The sequence below is a fragment of the Salvelinus fontinalis genome, chromosome 36, assembly GCF_029448725.1.
Source record: "Salvelinus fontinalis isolate EN_2023a chromosome 36, ASM2944872v1, whole genome shotgun sequence".
In the NCBI taxonomy this organism is placed as follows: domain Eukaryota; kingdom Metazoa; phylum Chordata; class Actinopteri; order Salmoniformes; family Salmonidae; genus Salvelinus; species Salvelinus fontinalis.
This window is the reverse complement of record NC_074700.1, coordinates 10,677,261-10,699,653: the sequence shown is the minus strand read 5'-3', so window position 1 is coordinate 10,699,653 and position 22,393 is coordinate 10,677,261. Positions and strand designations below refer to the sequence as shown.

At 43.2% G+C, this 22,393-nt stretch overlaps 1 protein-coding gene across 50 annotated transcripts in view; it reads right to left on the bottom strand.

The window, feature by feature from the left end:
- Window positions 1-22,393, bottom strand: part of LOC129835195 (receptor-type tyrosine-protein phosphatase delta-like) — a 678,254-nt gene that overhangs the window by 4,825 nt on the left and 651,036 nt on the right. For all 50 annotated transcript variants that reach the window (XM_055900635.1, XM_055900637.1, XM_055900636.1 and 47 more), the window contains 9 exons: window positions 19,947-20,122; window positions 12,685-12,804; window positions 12,263-12,417; window positions 5,461-5,746; window positions 3,900-4,078; window positions 3,661-3,787; window positions 3,258-3,383; window positions 2,086-2,240; window positions 1,509-1,644 (listed from right to left, as the gene is read on the bottom strand). In XM_055900635.1, coding sequence (XP_055756610.1) covers window positions 1,509-1,644; window positions 2,086-2,240; window positions 3,258-3,383; window positions 3,661-3,787; window positions 3,900-4,078; window positions 5,461-5,746; window positions 12,263-12,417; window positions 12,685-12,804; window positions 19,947-20,122 — 1,460 coding nt within the window. The remainder of the gene's footprint in view (window positions 1-1,508; window positions 1,645-2,085; window positions 2,241-3,257; window positions 3,384-3,660; window positions 3,788-3,899; window positions 4,079-5,460; window positions 5,747-12,262; window positions 12,418-12,684; window positions 12,805-19,946; window positions 20,123-22,393) is intronic.

The following is a 22,393-nucleotide window of genomic DNA, read 5'->3' as shown; positions in this document are numbered from 1 at the left end:
ATTGAAAACAGTTTTAGACATTTTAGCAAATGTATAAAACATTTAAAACAGAAAATAACGTATTTATATAAGTATTCAGACCCTTTGCTATGAGACTCGAAATTGAGCTCAGGAGCATCCTGTTTCCATTGATTATCCTTGAGATGTTTCTACAAATTGACTGGAGTCCACTTGTGGTAAATTCAAATGATTGGATTGTAGAGCTCCGAGACAGGATTGTGTCGAGGCACAGATCTGGGGAAGGGTGCCAAAACATTTCTGCAGTATTGAAGGTCCACAAGAACACAGTGGCATCCATCATTCTTAAATAGAAGAAGTTTGGAAAAACCAAGGCTCTTTCTGGAGTTGGCCGCCCGGCCAAACTGAGCAATCGGCGGAGAAGGGGCTTTGGTCAGGGAGGTGACCAAGAACCCAATGGTCACCTTGACAGAACTCTAGGGTTCCTCTGTGGAGATGGGAGAAACTTCCAGATGGACAACCATCTTTGCAGCACTCCACCAATCAGGCCTTTCTGGTAGAGTGGCCAGACGGAAGCCACTCCTCAGTAAAAGGCATATGACAGCCTGCTTTGTCAAAAGGCAGCTAAAGACTCTCAGACCATGAGAAACAAGATTCTCTGGTCTGATGAAACCAAGATTGAACTTTTTGGCCTGAATGCCAAGCATCACATCTAGAGGAAACCTAGCACCATCCCTACGGTGAAGCATGGTGATTGCAGCATCATGCTGTAGGGATGTTTTTCAGCCACAAGGACTGGGAGACTGGTCAGGATCGAGGGAAAGATGAAAAGAGCAATGTACAGAGAGATCCGTGATTAAATCCTGCTCCAGAGCGCTCAGGACCTCAGACTAGGGCGAGGGTTCATCTTCCAACAGGACGAGGGTTCACCTTCCAACAGGACAACAGACTGTAGGCAAACAGCCAAGACGACACAGGAGTGGCTTCAGGACAAGTCTCTGAATTTCCTTAAGTGGCCAAGCCAGAGCACGGACTTGAACCGTATCGAACATCTCTGGAGAGACCTGAAAATAGCTGTGCAGCAACGCTCCCCATTCAACTTGACAGAGCTTGGGAGGATCTGCAGAGAAGAATGAGAAAAACTCCCCAAATACAGGTGTGCCAAGCTTGTAGGTGTCATACCCAAGAAGACTCGATGCTGTAATTGCTGCCAAAGGTGCTTCAGCAAAGTACTGGGTAAAGGGTCTGAATACGTATGTAAATGTGATATCAGTTTTTTATTTGTAATACATTTGCAAAAATGTCTAAAAACGTATTTTTGCTTTGTCATTATGGGGTATTGTGTGTAGATTGATGAGGGGGGAAAAACGATTTAATATATTTTAGAATAAGGCTGTAACGCAACAAAATGTGGAAAAAGTCAAGGAGTCTGAATACTTTCTGAAGGCACTGTGTATAGTGTGGCAGCTAGGTAGGTCGGTTATGTATCATGCTTGGTCGACCTCCATAAGGTTAGAGGTGTGGAGAGTACAGTATACAGGGCATCTCACCTCTGTCTGCACCATGGCCGGTCTCTGTGTCCGGAGCATTTTCACCGTCTGGAAAATATCCACCACGCCCTCGTACCTCATCCGCTCTAATACGATGCTGAGGGTGATGAAGACTCCGGTCCTACCCACGCCCGCACTGCGAGAAAGATGATCAATCACTAAATAAACAGTCTGAGAACCTCCAAGCTGTTGACAACATGACCAGACAAAACCACATGTGACCGGAAAAAAACAGACATGACCAGACAAAACAACACAGTCAAAACTAGACTGTTGTTATTTGTCTTTTTTCTCTAGACTGTTTATATTTATTTATTTATATATTTATTTCCCCCCACCTGCCATGGTATGTCAGAGGACTCTGCTGTGGGGTGTCTGGGAGCTAATTTAATATCTGGATAGATCTTTGATCTTATCTTTTATCCTAGTAGGATCAAAGTAAAGCATCACTATTTCCGTTGCACGTCGAGCTAAATTTTTTAAATACCATTAAATCTTGTGGGTTTTTATTGTACTTGCTTACCATACTGTCTTTGTATGATATAAAACTCAATTGAACATAAAATATTATCCTTACCTACAATGGACTGAGATAGGCCCATCTTGACCAAACTGTTCTTTTGTTTTATGCACTTGGCCGATAAAATCAATGAAGCCCTCTCCCGATTTTGGCACTCCTTGCTCGGGCCAGTCTGTAAACTGAAACTGCCTGACCGTCCGTGACTGTCCGTCCTGGAAAAATAGGGAGAGAGAATACAGTGTGCTCATGAATGGAACGTCACGCCAAAGATATGGAAAAATGACAAAGTGCAAGTGATGAAGTCAAGGCAACCCGTCTAATGCACTTGACAAACAGGCCAAGTCGGAAGATAGTGAAGGAAAAAAAGGAAAACTGACTATCTCAATATGCCTCAGTAATGACAAAGGCTTGTGTGTGCTTTTCTATTGAAGATACCAGTTGTTAGCAAATCAGGGTGCACAAAGGCACACAGTTTTAAGCACCAGACAGGCGTTTGTTACTAAAGATATCTGTCATTTTCACCTGAATGTATTAATATATGAATACTAAAGACACTAAGTCCTTTGATGTGCCTGTGTTCGGCAGGCTCTTGAAATGACGTCTTTGAGGGTGTGCATTACTTAAGTGATATTGTATCCCCTTGATAAGGGGAAGTAATCCTATTCAGGTCCCAGTATAACACACACTACAAAGGAGAAGCCTGCACCATTTATCAGTGTAAGCCTTTGATGGAATTAAAAACTCCCAGCGGCTCAAGGCTGCCAGAAGCCGTATTTGTTTTTACACCATTGACACATATCATAATTCCCTCATATATTTGTGCATATATTCCTTTTAAATCATCAAGTTTGGTATAAACAACATATTTGATCTTGGGCCCAGATGCTGGCTTTAAGACTACTGCACAGTAAAAACAAAACAGTAGGAGTCAGCCAACTGATACTGTCAACAATGTCTCAATCTGAACTGTTCAAATCAAAGGGCTCCAAAAAATTGTAGCGAGTGCTGCTAGTTTTGTCTCTGTTTTTATCATCAAACAGAGACACAGTTGTTCAAAGACAAAGACTCCAAAGTAGACAGATTTTCCACTTGACCAAACTCCACACCGTAAACAACGAATCTGATATATTTGGACAAAAAGTACAAAGTCGGGAACGCTTTCTAGCACTGTCAAATCTCAATGACTGTTTAGACAGTAACTGAGGGCTGTTTTACAGTACAGCACTTACCCTGGCGTCAGTCACTTTGAACTCTCTCAGGATGTACTGGGGCATGTTGTACTCAGCCATGGGGTCCACCACAAAGTACTGGTATCTGGCTGACCTCTCTGCTGGCCAATACTGGTGGCATTTTTCCTGCAGTGGTGGAAAAACAACAGAAACAAACTCCATGAGCGATATACTACCTTCTACGGTACACTGAAACTCCAGCAGAGTGCCTGGATATGTTACAGATTGTGGTTGCACGTGTCATTGTTGGTCTGAGTTCAATTTATTTTGCATAGTTCAAGAACTACATAGAAATGAGAAGTTGAAGTAGCAAAATTGATATATGTATTGTTAAAGAAGCAGCAACATTTGATTTGCACAGGAAACAGAGTGCCCAGAGACAACATCATTTTGCATAACATACCCTGCCCATTTCTCTGAGCTTCGTTAGCATGACCACGATTGTGGAGTTGTGCTCCCAGAGCATCCTCCAGAAGTCCTCCGTGGTCTCCGCTAGAGGCCCTTGCGTGGCAATATAGGCTTTCTGTTGCCTGTGGACATAAAACAATATGCTCTCTTAAGTAACACAGAATACTTGGTAAAAGTGGACTACCATTTGAGTCCCTTATTCAACTATCTTGGTCAACAGAGTTGAAAGCTCACCTGTATCCATCAATGAAACTGGCATTGATGTAGTCGGAGCCCTCCACCCCTCGGATTGGCTGAAGACACACTCGTGTAGACTCGTATGGCATTATGTTCACAAGGCGGTTCTTGAACTTGTTACAGGGGAGATTGGCACTGATGAATCGCGACGTATGGGCTTTAGTGTTGGCTAAACGCTACAGAGAGGTGGATAAGAAGCACGGTGGTTAGGTGAATGCTGGCGAACGCAGCTCTCTTCCATTTATTTCCCCAGTGCCTGGCTTGTGATTGACATAAAAAACAGGGGGTTTGTCTAATATAAAGACGTGAACGTTATTAATAATCACATGCTACCAAAGTGAGGGGAGGCCTTAGGAAGATCATGGGTTCTCGGCTGCCAACAATTCTGAACGGAAAAAGGCTACCCTGTTTCTGCATCTACAGTACTTACATATTTAATGTAACGTTAAGTGTGTAAGGGGAACCAAGTGGATTATTGTTGCCGCTTAGATTTGCAGTGAGGGCCAACATTTTTTATTTTGTGATGAACATGAAAATGGATGCTGCGGCAAGCCCGACGTGGACAGGGCCACGAGTAATCTAACCTGTTTCACATCTCTTTGGGGTAGGTGCGTGACAAGCAAGGCAAATAAGCTTTACATACAGCACATATAACACACTGCAGACTGGCTGACTATGACGGGTGGGTGGGTTGGTAGTGGAGCCCGCTCATTGTAAATGCAGGGTGTATGTTCTAAGCCCCCTCTGGCAACTGTCCTAGTCATGGGGGAAAACCAGTGTTTGACATTTTGCTGTAAAACTACCCCTCTTATAACCATAAGGGTGGAACGGAAAGGGGAAAGGGGTAACCAGAGGGGGGATTTAACCCAAGTTGGGTTACAAAAGGAAGGCAACTAACTGGAATGGGGAAACCACAGGCCCCACGCTGTCTCGCTGTGCTAATGGGAATTGGAAAAGTGTCTGTGAGTGGTGGTACTGAGATTGGCCAATCAATGACGCCAGGGCCAGGATGTGACTTGTAGCTAGGGGAGTTGGGGAGGACAGCGGGGGCAAGAGGCCTGGGGTTTTTACATGAAAAAATATCTAACCACCCTCTGACTTTCGGTAAATAGAATACATTTAAGTTTTCTGTAAAACCTCACATGGGATCAGACAAAATTGGACATAAAAAGGGACTGGTGCTTGCTAGTAAGTTTTTTCTTCTACTTTTCTTTATGTAGCTCTTTTGTTGGCATGGGCCTTTGGAACAAAAGCAGGATATGAGCTGGAGCACATTGCTCTTTGGTTAGCATTCAGTCCAATGTCTTTATGTTGGCTGTTTGTCTGTAGCGTGCAATGCTGCTTTATCAGTTTAGCTATTCCCTTTGCAATATATTTTTGCAATAAACTGCTGCTTACTCATGTAAGCCTCCTATGCATGCTACTTTTACAACTAGCTTGCACTGAACTGAATTCTTCCCCCTTAAAATAATGGAAATTTCTGTGTTGACTTTTTCAATTATCGACAAAGGATTTGAAATTAAATTCAAGGCCAATGATAAGGCACAGAGCGGCTTACCTTGAACTCCAGCTCCATGCCTGAGACGTTCTCTCCACCCTCGATCCCAGTCAGCTTCTGGATGTAGGCGTAGAGGTTTCGGGCGGGCACTTCGGTGGTGCCGCAGGTGACGGCCTCCTGGAGCGCGTCGTGGATGAACACGTATTGGTCCTCCGTCTGCACCATGTAGTTCCGCTGGGCGCGCATCAGCGTCACGTGGCCGTAGATGTCCACCGTCTTCTCGTGCTTAATGCGCTCCATCATGGCGTCGATCACGATGAAGCAGCCCGTGCGCCCGACCCCGGCACTAAAGACAAAACAAAGATGGCAAACTTGATATTGGCCCCCTTAAGAGACACAATAGCCTGTGTGAGAAACGATCAGTGCTGGGCGGTTGACTTTGTATTGACTCGTTTTGAGCCGCGTTGGCAATTGATGACTTCAGCTAAATGTTTTAGTGGCTCATCCATCTTCACAGATGTAAACCATGATGCACCTTTGAGATAATATCTTCATGAGGATAAATTATTATGTATAAACAGATAACAGGCCTAGTTAGAATCACCATCTCATCTACAGCTGGATCTGAGTTATTTTACAACAGTAATTACCTAAAACTACATCTGGGGTTTTCACTCAAACATTTTTCTATTCTGTATACTGGCCTAACATATACCCTTCATACCCCAGTGCACTACTATCTGCTGTGCAAGACCATTCACCTATGATGAGAATGATTACTCTCCATTGGTGGACAATGAGTGACAGATGCACGCTGGGAGAGGTGCCCTGTCTCAGCGGTGAGGAGACCTCAGAAGCTCCCTGGCTACACAGGGACCAGACCAAGGGGCAAACCCCTTGTCTTCATTGCTAACTCCTTGGCCACAGCAGAGCTGATTGTTTTGGCTTGGAGCGTAATCAAAGTGGTGGTGCAGAGGCAGCAGGTGGAGGAGAATGGCTCTAGCTGCAGTGGTCTGGTCTAAAGTGTGGCTCTCTGCTGGTACTGCAATCGTGGTGTACCCGCCCCCCTGTGTGACTTAGAGGCGGGTGAATTTGCCAGGTTACTTTGTCGAAGAGTAGCGCAGCTGACTTCAATTACTGCCATTAGCTTAGCGCATTGTGCTAAAATCAGAAGGCACTGAAAGACAGGCCTCTTCATTAAGACTCCCATTGGCACATTTTCACATTAGAGACAGAAAAAAGTTAAAAAGGAAAGAAGGAAGGAAAATGTATGGCTACTATTTCAGTTTGAGGTCTTCTATTCAGGTCAGATAGCAACACATGCTTTATATACGTAACCACATGGAAAGACTGCTGAGGGGAGATGTCTAATTTGAATATTATGCTGTTTTTCTTGTTCATTTTTTGGGACAATGGCATCGCTGAGAGTGTGAACTCTAGTCCGCCTGACAGCTCACGTCTTCCCCAGCCGAGCATTGACAAGACAGTCAGTTGTTGGCTGGCTGCTCTAAAGTAAATAGGTTATTCAACCCATTAAGTCGACATGGCTACGAGGTGTGACCAACGCTCCCCTGCCTCTCTTCCCCTGATAGGCCATTTGTTTTTCATTTATACAGAGGAAAAAAGGAGTGAAGAAATACTCAAGAGGGAGTTAAGATAGTCCCCGGGGCCCAAGTCTGACTAATGTGCCATGGTGCAGCGGAGGGGGAATTAAATCGTATACGAGAGTCGTTTGTCGCTGCAAATCATTGTGGTTGCGCTTAAAATGGCCGACGTTACCTGATTGATTTGGGGACGTGTTTTGATGTTGGCTTTATCGTGACTCTTGAGGTATTACACAGATGCTCATGGGTGTTGCTGGGCTTTCTGAGAGATTGGTGTGTGTGTGTGTGTGTGTGTGTGTGTGTGTGTGTGTGTGTGTGTGTGTGTGTGTGTGTGTGTGTGTGTGTGTGTGTGTGTGTGTGTGTGTGTGTGTCTGAACCACATGTGACCCTAAAATATTGTGTGTGAAAACATCTCAGGAATATTTGAGGATATGAATCACATCCAGGGTCTAAGGAGCAGCCGTCTCCGGAGCATGGTGGGGGGAGAAAACACGGCAAGCGCAAGACATTTTCTACCCCGGCCCCAGCTGTTTCTAATCCTTCGCCACTTTACAGTCCAGTCTCAAACACCGGAGAGTAATGACCTGTGAGCATGCCAGTGACAGAGTGACAGCATCAAGAGATGGGCAGGTGGAGGAAGAAGAGGAGGGAGGAGCGGGGGTGACATAGCCACTTGGCTCGCCTCGTCCATTATCGGCAGAGAGAGAAAGAGAGGCTCTGTACGTTTGGCAGTCCTGGGGGATGGTTGGCCCTGATTCGGGGCCTGTTACCACCCCCCCCCACCCCCCCGCACTAAAGAACTGACATTGGCTGCTCTGAAAGGCGCAGCCAGCTGCTTTGGACGTTGGCAGACATCAGTGTTAGGCTAATGTGTTTTCAAAGTTTTTTCAGAGTTTGGGGAATGGGGAGATTGTACACTGAAAGATACAGCTGCAACTGGACCTGGAGTAGATAAAGCCTAGACAAAGTAAAAGCAATTACATGTTGGTATTGTTACTGAATCTATTTTGGTCGGGCAACCTCTCAAGCCGCCTTTTTACACTCCATTCACCCATTAAACAGACACAGACCAACCAAACCATTAACTTCAAATTCACCATAAAAGTTCAGTGTATGGCTTATAATGGCGACCAGGAGGCTGTGCAATTATTTCCACATTTACACTGTGTTTCAAAATGCTCCCCCTCTATTCAAGATTTGTTTTAGCGTATGGCTACTAAATACAATGAGACTGTCTGAATGGCAACGTAGTTTCATCAGAGATAAAATCAAACCAAAACAAGATTATGTGTGTTTGCGTGTATACGCATAAACGTGTGTGTCTATAAACCCTCCTGCAGTATGGTTACATTGTTCTCCACAATCTCAAAGGGAGACACTGGCTGCATCCCAAATGGTACCCTTTCCTGTATGGGCCCTGGTCAAAAGTAGTGCTCTATATAATTAATTGGATGCCATTTCAGACACACCCAATGACTAATTCTTAACCCATCGTGTGATGTGTGAGACTAGACCGCAGTCTCGCCACTAGAGGAGAAATAGGTTGAGAATACTTAATTTCACTATGGGATGAGGCAATAAGGTCAATAAAGACAGACTTCCTTGCAGAAGACTAGACTCCTTTCCTGTAGTCTTATGTTTATTCCTTCCTCCTATTCATACGAGACACTACTCTAACATTCCCACTCTAACATGAACCTTCAATGTCAGTCTGTGCTGTACCTGTTGTTCAAGTAGACAGAGTACGAATCATATAACAACCACCAAAGAGTATGTCTGTCGCAGCAAAAAAGGGACACATTTTCCCATCTAAATGATGTCTCTTTAATTCTCCCAGCATTGAACCAGTCCTGCTCTTTGAGAGACGCAAAGAGCTGCCGAAAGGGCTGGCGATCCCGGTTACATTCAATCATGTCCGTTGTGACTTCTCCCTGTGAACCCATAACGCCTGAACGGCCCTGGTTCCAATAGGAGCACAACGGTCCGCAACCCTGTGGGTCACTGAGAACAGAATGGAACTGCTGAAACACAGAACCTAGTTCAGTGCTCCGTGGGGGTGGGTGGGGGACTTTTACAATATGCGCCCCCCACAAGAAATTATGACCTCACCTCATGAGGAGAGAGAGCGAGCGAGAACACATGGATGTACTTTCAATAATATCCTTCTTCACTGCTCCTTGGGGGAAATGTTGGCTGATGTCCACGGCTGGGTTTGGGAAGTTTTCCACGTATGATATAAAGTGTTCTGTTGAAATATAGGAATAGTTAACTTTGATCCTGTGTTGTAGGACATTTCCATTTTTCTCTGAAGCTTTGTTGAAAGCTCGATCGTCAATATTGGCCACAGGACTTAAGATGCAATCTCGCATAGGCCTACTTAAAGTTACTCTCTAATGAGCTTCAGACAGTAAACTGAGCAAACTCACATTAGTCAATCATTTTACTAGAGAACTTGGCCATAAAGTGAACATTTTACGCACTGTGATTACAATGGGCATATAATACTGTGGGAAGTCCTACAACATCAAATTGAATAATGATAATGTAATGATAATCCAATTTAATTGTTTTGTCACTCATTATAAAAAACACAATTAAACTCAAAACCCCAATGCTCCTAATTGCCATGCACTGCCTGGCTTCAACAGGGAAGACATTTTTTATGAACAAAAGACACAAAGCACTTTGAAACCAGGCGAGACAATTTTAAAAACAGAACACCAACCACTCTTCCTCACCTCATTGTCGATGACTGTCACGTTTTTACAAGGCATGTCATCCAAAGTAATGTTAAGATGGCTAGCTCGCTATTGAGCATGACTTAAATTCGACCATCGATGGGAAGGTCTGAAGTGGATAGTAGACAGACAGAGTGACAGTGACCATTGGTTTCTGTGTGATAGCAATGTCATATCTGGGAGGCTCCTCTACTGTCCCGTTCGTAATGTGCACTCTTGAAGCCTGGGTAAATTGGGGTCTCTGTCTGGGCGTGACAACAAAGCAGCTAAATCAATAATAGCACTTGAGACACGGTCGACTTTGGTCAGACATTAATTCTGCTCCTTCCACTCCAGAGGCCATTACAGATTAAATTATTGTATGTGTGTTGTGTGTGTTTGTGTGTCAAATTAATTCTGCTCCTTCGACTCCAGGGACCATTACAGATTAAATTATTGTATGTGTGTCGTGTGCGTTTGTTTTTGTCGATGCGTGTTTGAGAAAAAGCCTCTAATGAAAATATGTTCAGCAAACTGTCAAAAGAAATTACACTGATTTGTGTTGTGTGAAAGCTAAAAACAATGTTTCTTTAGGATTGGTTCACACCCACACCAACTCTGATTATCTCTTTTGGTCAGTTTGAGTGTTGCAACACTGATTTCTTACAGGGAGCATGGAATAAGTGTTTTCCTGCAAACAATAGCCTGGCCAGCTAATTAATCAAATGCCCTAGTGACTGTACAATGCAGTTAATTATACGGCACATTTGTTTTTCCTTAACAGCTTTCCCTTAACAGGGAAAACCCAGCCAACTGTATATTATTTGTGTCGTTGTTCAGCCACGACTCCGTGAAACATAAGATATTACAGATTTTAATGTCCGGTTGGTAGGATAGTCTTGAACGGAGCTCATCCAGTTTATTCTCCAGTGATTGCACGTTGGCCAATAGAATGGATGGTGGAGGCGGGTTACTTACTCGCCAACGATTTCTCACAAGGCATCCCAATCTCCGCCCCCTGTACCTCCGTCTTTTTTTCACGCAAATTTGGGCCTGGCCTCAGAGAAACAGAATATCCTTCACATCAGACTCAATAAAGAAAAAATCTTTGTCCAGTTCGAGGTGTGTCATCGCTGTTCTGATGTCCAGAAGCTCTTTTCGGTCATAAGAGACGGTAGCAGCAACATTATGTACAGAATAAGTTACAAACACATAAAATAGCAGTTGGTTAGGAGCCCGTAAAACAATAGACATCCCCTCTAAAAGCATTGGATTAGTGGAGGCAGGGCTAGTGGGAGTTCCCCCCCTCCCATATTTATTATACCAGTAATTCCTTTCAAATCAATAAAGGGAAGTGAACACTTTGGAAGAGATAAGGGGAGATAATTAGAATGTAGCCTTAAGTTAACATTCTGATGCAAGAATTGAAATACAAAAATGGAGGGATGGAAAAAAATATAGATTTTCAAAATGGTGGTCTGACAGAGATGCATCCGTACGGATTTGAATCTCTACACTCCCTTTATCTGATGCGGTGGCGAGGCATTAAAATACCCATCTTCTGAGAGACATTAACTCCTGCATTCTGGTTCGCCGTAAAAAGTCTGGATTTTTCAATTTAAACTGATTCTGCGACTAGGTCTAATTAACTCCAGCTTGTAGTAATTTGTATTCTTTGGTAATCCCTTTTATTGTACATTCTTCAGACATAAATGTGTATCTTCTTGCTTACTCTATCTCAGTTTAATTTTCTGTCCCCCTCTCTCTCTCCTCTGGCACACACACACACACACACACACACACACACACACACACACACACACACACACACACACACACACACACACACACACACACACACACACACACACACACACACACACACACACACACACACACACACACACACACACACACACACACACACACACACACACACACACACACACACACACACACCACACCAGAGCCTCCTATAACTCCCCAGTCTGAAGAGAGGCAGACGGCTACATTCTTCTTTTGCCTCTGTCTGGAGTTTATTCCTTCTTGTCATTGGAAGTGAGAAGTAAGTGCTTTATTTCGTATTTTATTTTGTAATAACCCCGGGGATAAGCTGGATACTCATGGAGCGCTGATGCATGGATGTTAGTGTGGGGAGGACAGGTGTTTGGGTGTGTGTCTGTGTGTGTGCGGAAGGGATTTACGTTTTGCCAAGGGCACTGACACCGGTAATCCTTACTCTGTTGTAGTAAATACTTTCAGATTGAGAAGAAAAAAACATCCAACAAAGCTAGTAGGACAACTCCCTCCGGCTCTCAGTCGGTGATATGCAGCTCATGTCATCTATTCCCGCCCCTCCTCCTACCCTCCAACTCTTTCTTCCCTCTTTCTTCGCTCTCTCTTCCTTGTCCATTCTCTTTCCCTCTGTCTTTTTATCTATATCTGTGACAACGCTTGAATGATGAGTAACAAGAAGACCTAGTCCTTAGCTCGGCAGGCTAACATAGTCTATGATAGTGATATCATGGGAGCCTTGCTTACCTGCAGTGTACCACCATGGGCCCTGCATCTGGGGGGTTACAGGCTTTGACCCGTCTGAGGAAGGCCAAGAACGGAGTGGGGTGCTCGGGTACCCCGTGGTCCGGCCAGGCCGTGAACTGGAACTGCCTCACCTCTCTCTTCTCACTGGAACCATTCTGATAGACAGAGGGGAAGTAGGCTATATACATGTATAGAACACACATTGGGCAACATTTTAAACAGCAGCGATAATACTTCGATACCTTGAGGAGGTGTTGTCCCTCATCTCAACCACACTGCACCAATGATGTCAGGGGATTAGAGTAAAGCTACTGCCCGTGGCTACAGTTATCCGTTTAATTCAGTTCAACTAAAACCCAAATTGGGTGTCTGACTTCCAGGTGAAATAAAGGTTCAATTAATTATGAAGAAATCAAACGTACTTTATAAAGTGCAAATGTCCTGACACAGTATGTGGCCAGCTCAACCGTGTCCAACAGCGTCACCTGGATGAGGCCGTAGGTCTCCGTCCCTCTAGTGGGCCAGTACTGGTCACATTTCACCTGAGATTGATAGAAAACGTCACATTACACAACTGGTTTGGTCACAACTTCTAACAACTCTGTATCTAACCAGTTTCTAATATACATAGGCATCATTGCACCTATTATTTTTGAGAAGGAACTAATTACCAACTTTGCTTTGTTTGAATAATGAGTCAAATAACCAATAACTGCTATATTTTCAGTGTACAAATAATTAATCTGAGAGGGTCTGTGCACCCCTTAATTTCAATGGGCAGGACTCCCCTGCTACACATCCCCAACAATTGTTGAATCACAATAAAGTTCATATCCGATCTGATCCTCAATGCTCCATTTCTTCCCTCTAACTCTCTGAATCACTGTCTGAGATAGAATAGACCCTAATAGACATAACTGGCAAATACTCATCCAGCTTCATAAAGGAAAGTCAATACAAGGCAAACAGGAAAGCGAGCCTGCCAAGTCTTTCCTACGCTGCTGTGCTGACTTGTGTGATTTCACAATGGAGGAAACAGGCCCAGCGAAGACGTTCCACTGAAGCCCGACAGTGCTATTTGTTAGCCTGACAGGCTCTATAATTACAATCTTAACCACAGTTTTCCAATCACATTACAGGCACAGGTTTATTATGATTATAGCGTTTTTGTTGCCGAGCGAACAGCCAATAAAACACTACTTCCATTACAGTATTGTCATTTCGCTGCCAGAGGAAAGCACAGTGAACTCGAAGAGACCTTATGCAGATGCCTTACCTCATACACTGTACTACCCTCATCTTACATACAATGGAAGCTAATATATTGTTGCTGAAACTCAATCGAGACAAATCAAATCAAATTTTCCACATGCGCCAAATACAACTGTGAAATTCTTACTTACAAGCCCTTAACCAACAATGCAGTTCAAGAAATAGAGTTAAGAAAATATTTACTAAATGAACAAAAGCAATAAGAAATATATCAAAAAGTAACACAAGAAAATTACATAACAATAACGAGGCTACATACAGGGGGTACCAGTACCAAGTCAATGTGCGGGGGTACAGGTTAGTCGAGGTAATTTGTAAAATGACTACGCATAGATAATAAACAGTGAGTAGCAGCAATGTAAAAACAAAGAGGGGGGAGGGGGGTCAATGTAAATAGTCCAGGTGGCCATTTGATTAATTGTTCAGCAGTCTTATGGCTTGGGGTAGAAGATGTTAAGGAGCCTTTTGGTCCTAGACTCGGTGCTCCGGTACCGCTTGCCGTGCGGTAGCACAGAGAACAGTCTATGACTTGGGTGACTGGAGTCTTTGCCCATTTGTAAGTGTACATCTGACACCACCTTGTATTTACATTGACCCCCCCACTCAGAGTAGTAAGTTGGTGGTTTGAAGATATCCCTCTAGTGGTGTGGGGGCTGTGCTTTGTTTGGTAAAGTGGGTGGGCTTATATCCTGCCTGGTTGGCCCTGCCTGGCGGTATCGTCGGACGGGGACACAGTGTCTCCCGAACTCTCCTGTCTCAGCCTCTAGTATTTATACTGCAATAGTTTGTGTCAGGGGGCTAGGGTAATCTGTTATATCTGGAGTATTTCTCCTGTCTTATCCGGTGTCCTGTGTGAATTTAAGTATGCTCCCTCTAATTCTCTCTCTCTCCCTCCCCTCCTGGAAAACCTGCTGTTTTTGACTCTCTCTCTACCGCATCTGCTGTCTCTAACTCCGAATGCTCGGCTATGAAAAGCAAACTGACATTTACTCCTGAGGTGCTGACCTGTTGCACCCTCTCCAACCACTGTGATTATTATTTGACCCTGCTGGTCATCTATGAACGTTTGAACATCTTGGCCATGTACTGTTACAATCTCTGGCTACCCCTCAAAGCCTGGTTCCTCTCTAGCTTCCTTCCTAGGGAGTGTTTCCTAGCCACCGTGCATCTACATCTGCATTGCTTGCTGTTTGGGGTTTTAGGATGGGTTTCTGTATAGCACTTTGTGAAATCGGTGATGTAAAAGGGCTTTATAAATACATTTTATTGATATAGGTCCTGGATGCCAGAAAGCTTGACCCAAGTGATGTACTGGGCCGTAAGCACTACCCTCTGTAGCCATACCACACGGTGATGCAACCGATCAGGATGCTCTTGATGGTGCAGTTGTAGAACTTTTTGAGGATCTGGTGACCCATGCCAAATCTTTTCAGTCTCCCGAGGGGGAAATGGTTTTGGCGTGCCCTCTTCACAACTGTCTTGGTGTGTTTGGACCATGATAGTTTGTTGGTGATGTGGACACCAAGGAACTTGAAACTCTCGACCTGCTCCACTCCAGCCCCGTTTATTTTAATGGAGGCCTGTGCGGCCCTCCTTTTCCTACAGTCCAAGATCAGCTCCTTTGTCATGCTCACATTGAGGGAGAGGTTGTTGTCCTGGCACCACACTGCCAGGTCTCTGACCTCCTCCCTATAGGCTGTCTCATCGTTGTCGGTGATCAGGCCTACCACTGTTATGTCGTCGGCAAACTTAATGATGCTAGTGGAGTCGTGCTTGGCCACGCAGTCGTGGGTGAACAGGGTGAACAGGAAGGGACTAAGCATGCACCCCTGAGGGACCCCAGTATTGAGGATCAACGTGGCATATGTGTTGTTGCCTACCCTGACCACCTGGGGTCGGCCTGTCTGGAAGTCAAGGATCCAGTTGCAGAGGGAGGTGTATACTCCCAGGGTCCTTAGCTTAGTGGGTACTATGATGTTGAACGCTGAGCTGTAGTCAATGAACAGCATTCTCAAATAGATGTTCCTTTTGTCCAGGTGGGAAAGGGAAGTCTGGAGTGCGATTAAGATTGCGAATTGGATTGGGTCTAGGGTTTCCGGCATGATGCTGTTGATGTGAGTCAGGACCAGCCTTTCAAAGCACTTCATGGCTACCGACATTAGTGCTACGGGGAAGTAATAATTTAGGCTTAGTTAATTTAGATTTAGTCTGGCCCCGCGGCTTTGTGAATGTTGACCTGTTTAAAGGTCTTGCTCACATCGGCTATGGAGAGCGTGATCCTGAACAGCTGGTGGTCTCATGCATGCTTAAATGTTGCTTGCCTCGAAGCGAGCATAAATGGCATTTAGCCCGTCTGGTAGGCTCGCTTCACGGGGCAGCTCGCGGCTGTGTTTCCCTTTGTAGTTCGTAATAGTTTTCAAGCACTGCCACATCCGACGAGCATCAGAGCTGGTGTAGTAGGATTCAATCTTAGTCCTGTATTGACGTTTTGTCTGTTTGATGGTTCATCTGAGGGCATAGCGGAATTCTTTATAAGCGTCCGGATTAGTGTCCAGGATCATTGAAAGCGGCAGCTCTAGCCTTTAGCTATGGCTTCTGGTTGGGATATGTATGTAAGGTCACTGTTGGGATGACGTCGTTGATGCACTTATTGATGAAGCCGGTGACTGAGGTGGTATACTCCTCAATGCCATTTGATGAATCGCGGAACATATTCCGGTCTGTGCTAGCAAAACAGTCTTATAGCGTAGCATCCGCGTCATCTGACCACTTACGTATTGAGCGAGTCACTGTTACTTCCTGATTTATTTTTTGCTTGTAAGCAGGAATCAGGAGGATAGAATTATGGTCAGATTTGCCAAATGGAGGTCGAGGGAGAACGTTGTATGCGTCTCTGTGTGTGGAGTAAAGGTTGTCTAGAGTTTATTTCCTCTGGTTGCATATGTGACATGCTGGTAGAAATTAGGTAAAACGGATTTAAGTTTGCCTGCATTAAAGTCCCCGGCCACAAGGAGCGTTTTCTTGTTTGAGCATTTTCTTGTTTGCTTAGGATTTATACAGCTCGTTGAGTAGATACTGTGGTCTACAGCTTATCATGAGGTATTCTACCTCAGATGAGTAATACCACAAGACTTCTTTGATATTAAACATAGCGCACCAGCAGTTATTAACAAATAGACACACACCCCCACCCCTCGTCTTACCAGACTTAGCTGCTCTGTCCTGCCAATGCACGGAAAAGCCAGCCACCTCTATATTATCTGAGTCATCGTTTAGCCATGTCTCAGTGAAACATAAGATATTACAGTTCTTAATGTCCCGTTGGTAGAATAGTCTTAATCGTAGATTGTCCAGTTTGTTTTCCAATGATTGCACATTGGCAAATCATACGGAGGGTAGTGTGGGTTTACCTACTCGTTGGCAAATTCTTACAAGGCACCCCGCCCTCCTCCCCCCTTTTCTCTGTCTTTTCTTCACGATTTGGACCTAGTCTCGACAAAGCAGTATATCATTTGCGCCGGACTCATTAAAGAAAAAAATCTTTGTCCGGTCCGAGGTGAATAATTGCTGTTCTGATGTTCAGAAGTTATTTTCGGTCATAAGAGACGGTAGCAGCAACATTATGTACAAAATGAGTTACACACAATGCAAAAAAACTAACAAAATAGAACAGTTGGATTGGAGCCCGTAAAACGGCAGCCAATCCCTCCGGCGCCATTATCTAAAAGATCGATACAGAAGATGGGGGCATTAGTTAGCAACAAAATGAAGCATATTTCATCATCAAATGTTGTCAAACAATGCGCTAAAGCTTGACAAAGGTTTATGAGGCAGATTTTGTATATATTCACAAAATTATGAGTCATTCTTATGTGATACTTCATTATCTAAAGCAACTAACAACTAGAACCAGACAATGGTCAAAACATGCACTTGGGTCTACAATATACAGTGCCTTCAGAAAGTATCCACACGCCTTGATTTATTCTATATTTTGTTTTGCTACAACATGAATTCAAAATGAATTACATACATTTTTATAATGACAAAGTGAAAATATTTTTTTTTGCAAATGTATTGCAAATTAAATACAGAAATATCAAATTAACATAAGTATTCACACCCCTGAGTCAATACTTTGTAGAATCACCTTTGGCAATGATTACCCTTTGAGTCTTTCTGGGTAAGTCTCTAAAAGCTTTCCACACCTGGATTGTGCAACATTTGCCAATTATTATTTTCAAAATTCTTCGAGCTCTGTCAAATTGGTTGTTGATCATTGCTAGAAAACCATTTTCAGGTCTTGCCATAGATTTTCAAGATGATAAAAGTCAAAACTGTAACTCGGGCCACTCAGGAAGATTCACTGTCAGTGTCTGGTGAACCAGGTTTTCCTCTAGGATTTTGCCTGTGCTTAGCTCCATTCTGTTTTATCCTGAAAAACTCCCCAGTCCTTAACGATTACAAGCATACCCATAACACGATGCAGCCACCACTATGCTTGGAAATATGGAGAGTGGAACTCAGTAATGTGTTATATTGGATTTACCATATTGCTTTGCCACATTGCTTTGCCACATTTTGTTACAGTATTACTTTTGTGCCTTGTTGCAAACAGGATGCATGTTTTGAAATATTTTTATTCTGTACATGTTTCCTTCTTTTCACTCTGTCATTTGGGTTACTATTTTGGAGTAACTACAATGTTGTTGATCAATCCTCAGTTTTCTCCTTTCACAGCCATTAACCTATGTAACTGTTTTAAAGTCCCCATTGGCCTCATGGTGAAATCCCTGAGTGGTTTCCTTTCTCTCTGGCAACTGAATTAGGAAGGACATCTGTATATTTGTAGTGATTGGGTGTATTGATACACCATACAAAGTGTAATTAATAACTTCACAATGTTCAAAGGGATATTCAATGTCTGCTTTTTTTATCTACCAAAAGGTTCCCTTCTTTGCGAGGCATTCAAGAACCTCCTCTGTCTTTGTGGTTGAATCTGTTCTTGAAATTCACTACATGACTGAGGGATTTTTCAGATAATTGTATGTGAGGGGTACAGAGATGAGGTCATTCAAAAATCATGTTAAACACTATTATTGCACACAGAGTGAGTGAGCAACTTATTATGTGACTTGATAAGCACATTTGTACTCCTGAACTTATTTAGACTTGCCATAACAAAGGGGTTCAGTTTTAAATGTTTTATTAATTTATTTTTTAATTTTTTTAACATATTTCTACTTTGACATTATGGGGTTTTGGATGTAGGGCAGTGACAAAAATCAATACATTTTAAATCCAGGCTGTAACACAACAAAATGTGTAAAATGTAAAGGGGAGGGAATACTTTCTGAAGGCCCTGTAGGCTAGAGAAGAGTGAAAGCAATCCATTCACAACATCTGTTCAGACAGTTCTTCTAGGTAATACAGTAAAATCGTAACGTGGAATACATGGAATTGTTCTCCTCTTGAGAGTATAAACAAGTAATTAATTCCTCTAGAGGAGGAATTGTGTGAACGTAGTGAACTTGCAACTTGTGGAGACCATGCAGTCTTTGTTTCTTTGTGATTTCAAACATACATAAGAGACCTGGCAGTGTCAGACAAAGTGTTTGCCTTTTAACTTTGAAAGAGTGAAAAGTGCCATGTGCTTGGTTCTTGTACCGAATGACTGACATTTTACAGTTAGCGTTACAGTTAGCATTAACATGCTTAAAGCAGTGCTGCTGGCTAACCTAGTGACCATGCAACTAATTGCAATAAAGGTATAGCAGCACTAATACTAAAAAGAAGAAAAGGTTAAGTCATGTTGTGGCAAATAAGTGAGTGAGTGACATCCATTGGAAACAGAATGCAAGATGTCTTGCCTTAGAGAAGAAATATGAGGGCATCTGAAGAAACATGACAAAACACACATAGAAATATGAACACAGAATGAAAGGAGGAATGGGTTCTAGGAAAATGTTAAATGTTGTATTTGCATCACAGAAGCAAATGGTTAGCCATGATGAGTCATGGGTTAGGCTATGATGTTGCTGTTGGAATGAAGCTTGGAAGTAAACAATGGAAAATAGGCGAATTGAATTACAGCTAATTTGGTATCTGAAATTATATTCCAGTATGTTTGCTTTACAGACCACATACACTGATATCAAAATGTAGACGACTGAGGTAGAATATATAACGAAGACATAATTATATTTAGACATGTTCTACTTTACAAATCCAATGATATGACACTTCTGCCATATATTTAAATGTACATTTGTAGAATTACTCCATTTTGTTTCGGCGACTATGGCTAATGTCAGGGTAGGATAAAAATGGATCTGTGTAACAGACCTAGACCTGTGCATGACAATCAAATGAATAATGAATCCCATAGGGCTGATTCCAGATCTGTGCTTACCCTGGACCTCTCCTCCAGCTTGGTCATCATGACGATGTTGGCACTCCGCTGTTCCCAGATCATCCTCCAGAAGTCACCAAATGTCTCGGGCAGCGAGCCCTGCGTGGCGATGTATGCATTCTGCTTCCTATAGCCGTCAATGTAGTTAGAATTGATGTAATCACTTCCAGGGATACCTAGAAAATATGAGGGAAAGTGATTAGAATGGATGGTGTCTGGTTGGGGGGGGGGGTTTGGTGTGTGTGTACATACTTGTGTGGGGTCTGTGTGTGGGGAGTGATTAACTTTGGTTGTACGACAGACGGGGGAAAAACGATGAGCGACACAACAGTGGCTTTGGCTTTGATTGGGATCAATAGCGTTAGTCCATCCACTAGACTAGCAGGTACTGTGAAAAGTGAAGTCACTCTGCTAGTGCTTAGAGGTTCAGACCCCTGCTATTCAATACCTTGAGTTGTTTTGACATTGAACAACACTTAATCCTGACTGAGTTCTTTCTGACTAAAAGGGCACAAATCCAGAGTTAGTTTACTCAGCCAGGAACTACCCAGGCATACAGTCTAAGTGTACTGTGTTTTTCGTTTAGGCTTTGCCATTGTGTGCCTTTTGTGTCATCCATCCACACAAAATGGCTGCCTACTAGTTGAATTACTGTGTCAATTGTTATCATACTCTTGAATGTAACTTTGATGACTCCAAAAAGAGCATTTCCGCTATCTACAGTGAAACTTCAAGGCGGAGATAAAGTTTAGCTTTGAAAAAAACCTCCGCCCCACCTCTCCCCTCAACCTCACAGAGAAAAACAAACAACGAAACCAGGCAAAACTGTTTTTCTTCCACAACCTCCGCCTACTCTCCTTTTCTCACCGGTTGCTAAATGAAAGCAGTTTTTTTTTTTCCCAATCCGGGGAGAGGCGAAGACGGAGCTGACAGCTAGTCAATGCTTCAGGACTGGCAGTTGGGGGCCCAGCGCACACATGGTCTACCAAGATAAGTCTCATCTGCATGGATGCCACGTTTGCATAGCCAGCCGCCCGTGATCCAACTCTCCCCCCTTTCATCCACCACTCCCTATTTCTCCCAGGTAACTTATTCAGTGCAAAAAAAGAAAAGACTAGAAAAGAAAATGTGAGCTCATTCAAAACCCGACATTTCTTACGCGTCTTTTTTCTCCCTCCCTTCCTTTTCCCTGCTAAACCTTTTCATGCAGCCGTTGCCTGGCTGTATATTTCCATAATGGACAAGGGATAAAGACAATTAAGCCCCCAGCTTTCAAAATGAAAGGGACGTGTAAGGAAAAAGAGACATTATTATGGTTTAATGAAAACAAGACAGTGTCTGGAAGCATATTTGGTTTCTCTGCAGATGGCCGGAGTGTCACTCAGAATTTGTGCAAAACGCATCCATCTGCTTGCAAAACGTTCAATACCGTTATCAAAAAAGAAACACAATAATAACATGGTGCAGATATCAAACTTACTGGCAAACAATCAAAGAATCACCTACATATTTGGCAATGTGTCTTAAAAAAGGCTAAAAGTGATGTGTGTGGTTGGAATTTTAATGGTTATCCGTTTTACGAGGCATAATCCACACTGAAGTAACTTTTGGTAAAAGCCCTCTTTTAGAGTTCTATGCTGGCCTGTTCCTTCAGGAAAGAGGTCATGAGTCTGCTTCTCTCTGCTAATACATCATCGGCCTGCTATCACAATTTATGACGGTATCATAACGTTCCAACAATTGGAGAATAACCAGTATACCTGGACATTAAAAGCTCCTCGGTCAAGCACAGAAAACCATAATTAGGATATGTTGTGATCTCCATTTTAGTTGCACTGACCTATTGAGAAACAGCTGGCCAGTGACTCAAGTTGGTCCACTTTGAACTGCGTCTCAACTGAGTTACAAATAAAGTCTAGGGACAGCTTTGGAGCAGAGCATAGTGGAAAACTGACTATACAGATGTTTGCTTACATAACGTGCATTCATCTGGTGAGGAATGTTACAATGAAAAGAGACAAATTTTGATGAATTGTTCGGAGTTCAAAGTGGGGGGGGGACACGTAGGTTGGCCAACTAAAGTCCTGTGGTAGCGTACAAAGGAATAAATCAAGTGGTCTTCAAGTCTGGCTTATGGAACACAACTATAACAACATGTTGTGGACATAATTAACGACTATGAGTCAATAGATGATACTGAACGTGTTGTGTCAGTTACAATCATCTGACATGACTGTTTATGACATCTGTTAGAACACTATCATGACTTTGTTATGTGGGTCTATAACGACAGAGTTACAGTATCACCCAATTCCCCTCAATACAGTCAACGCTAATAGCCTACCACACATTTTACCACACATCAGCGGATTCCAAAAGCACCCGAGGAAAACGTCCTCAATTCGAATCCCGACAGTCAGTTGCTAGCTTGGTGAGCTACTTATACA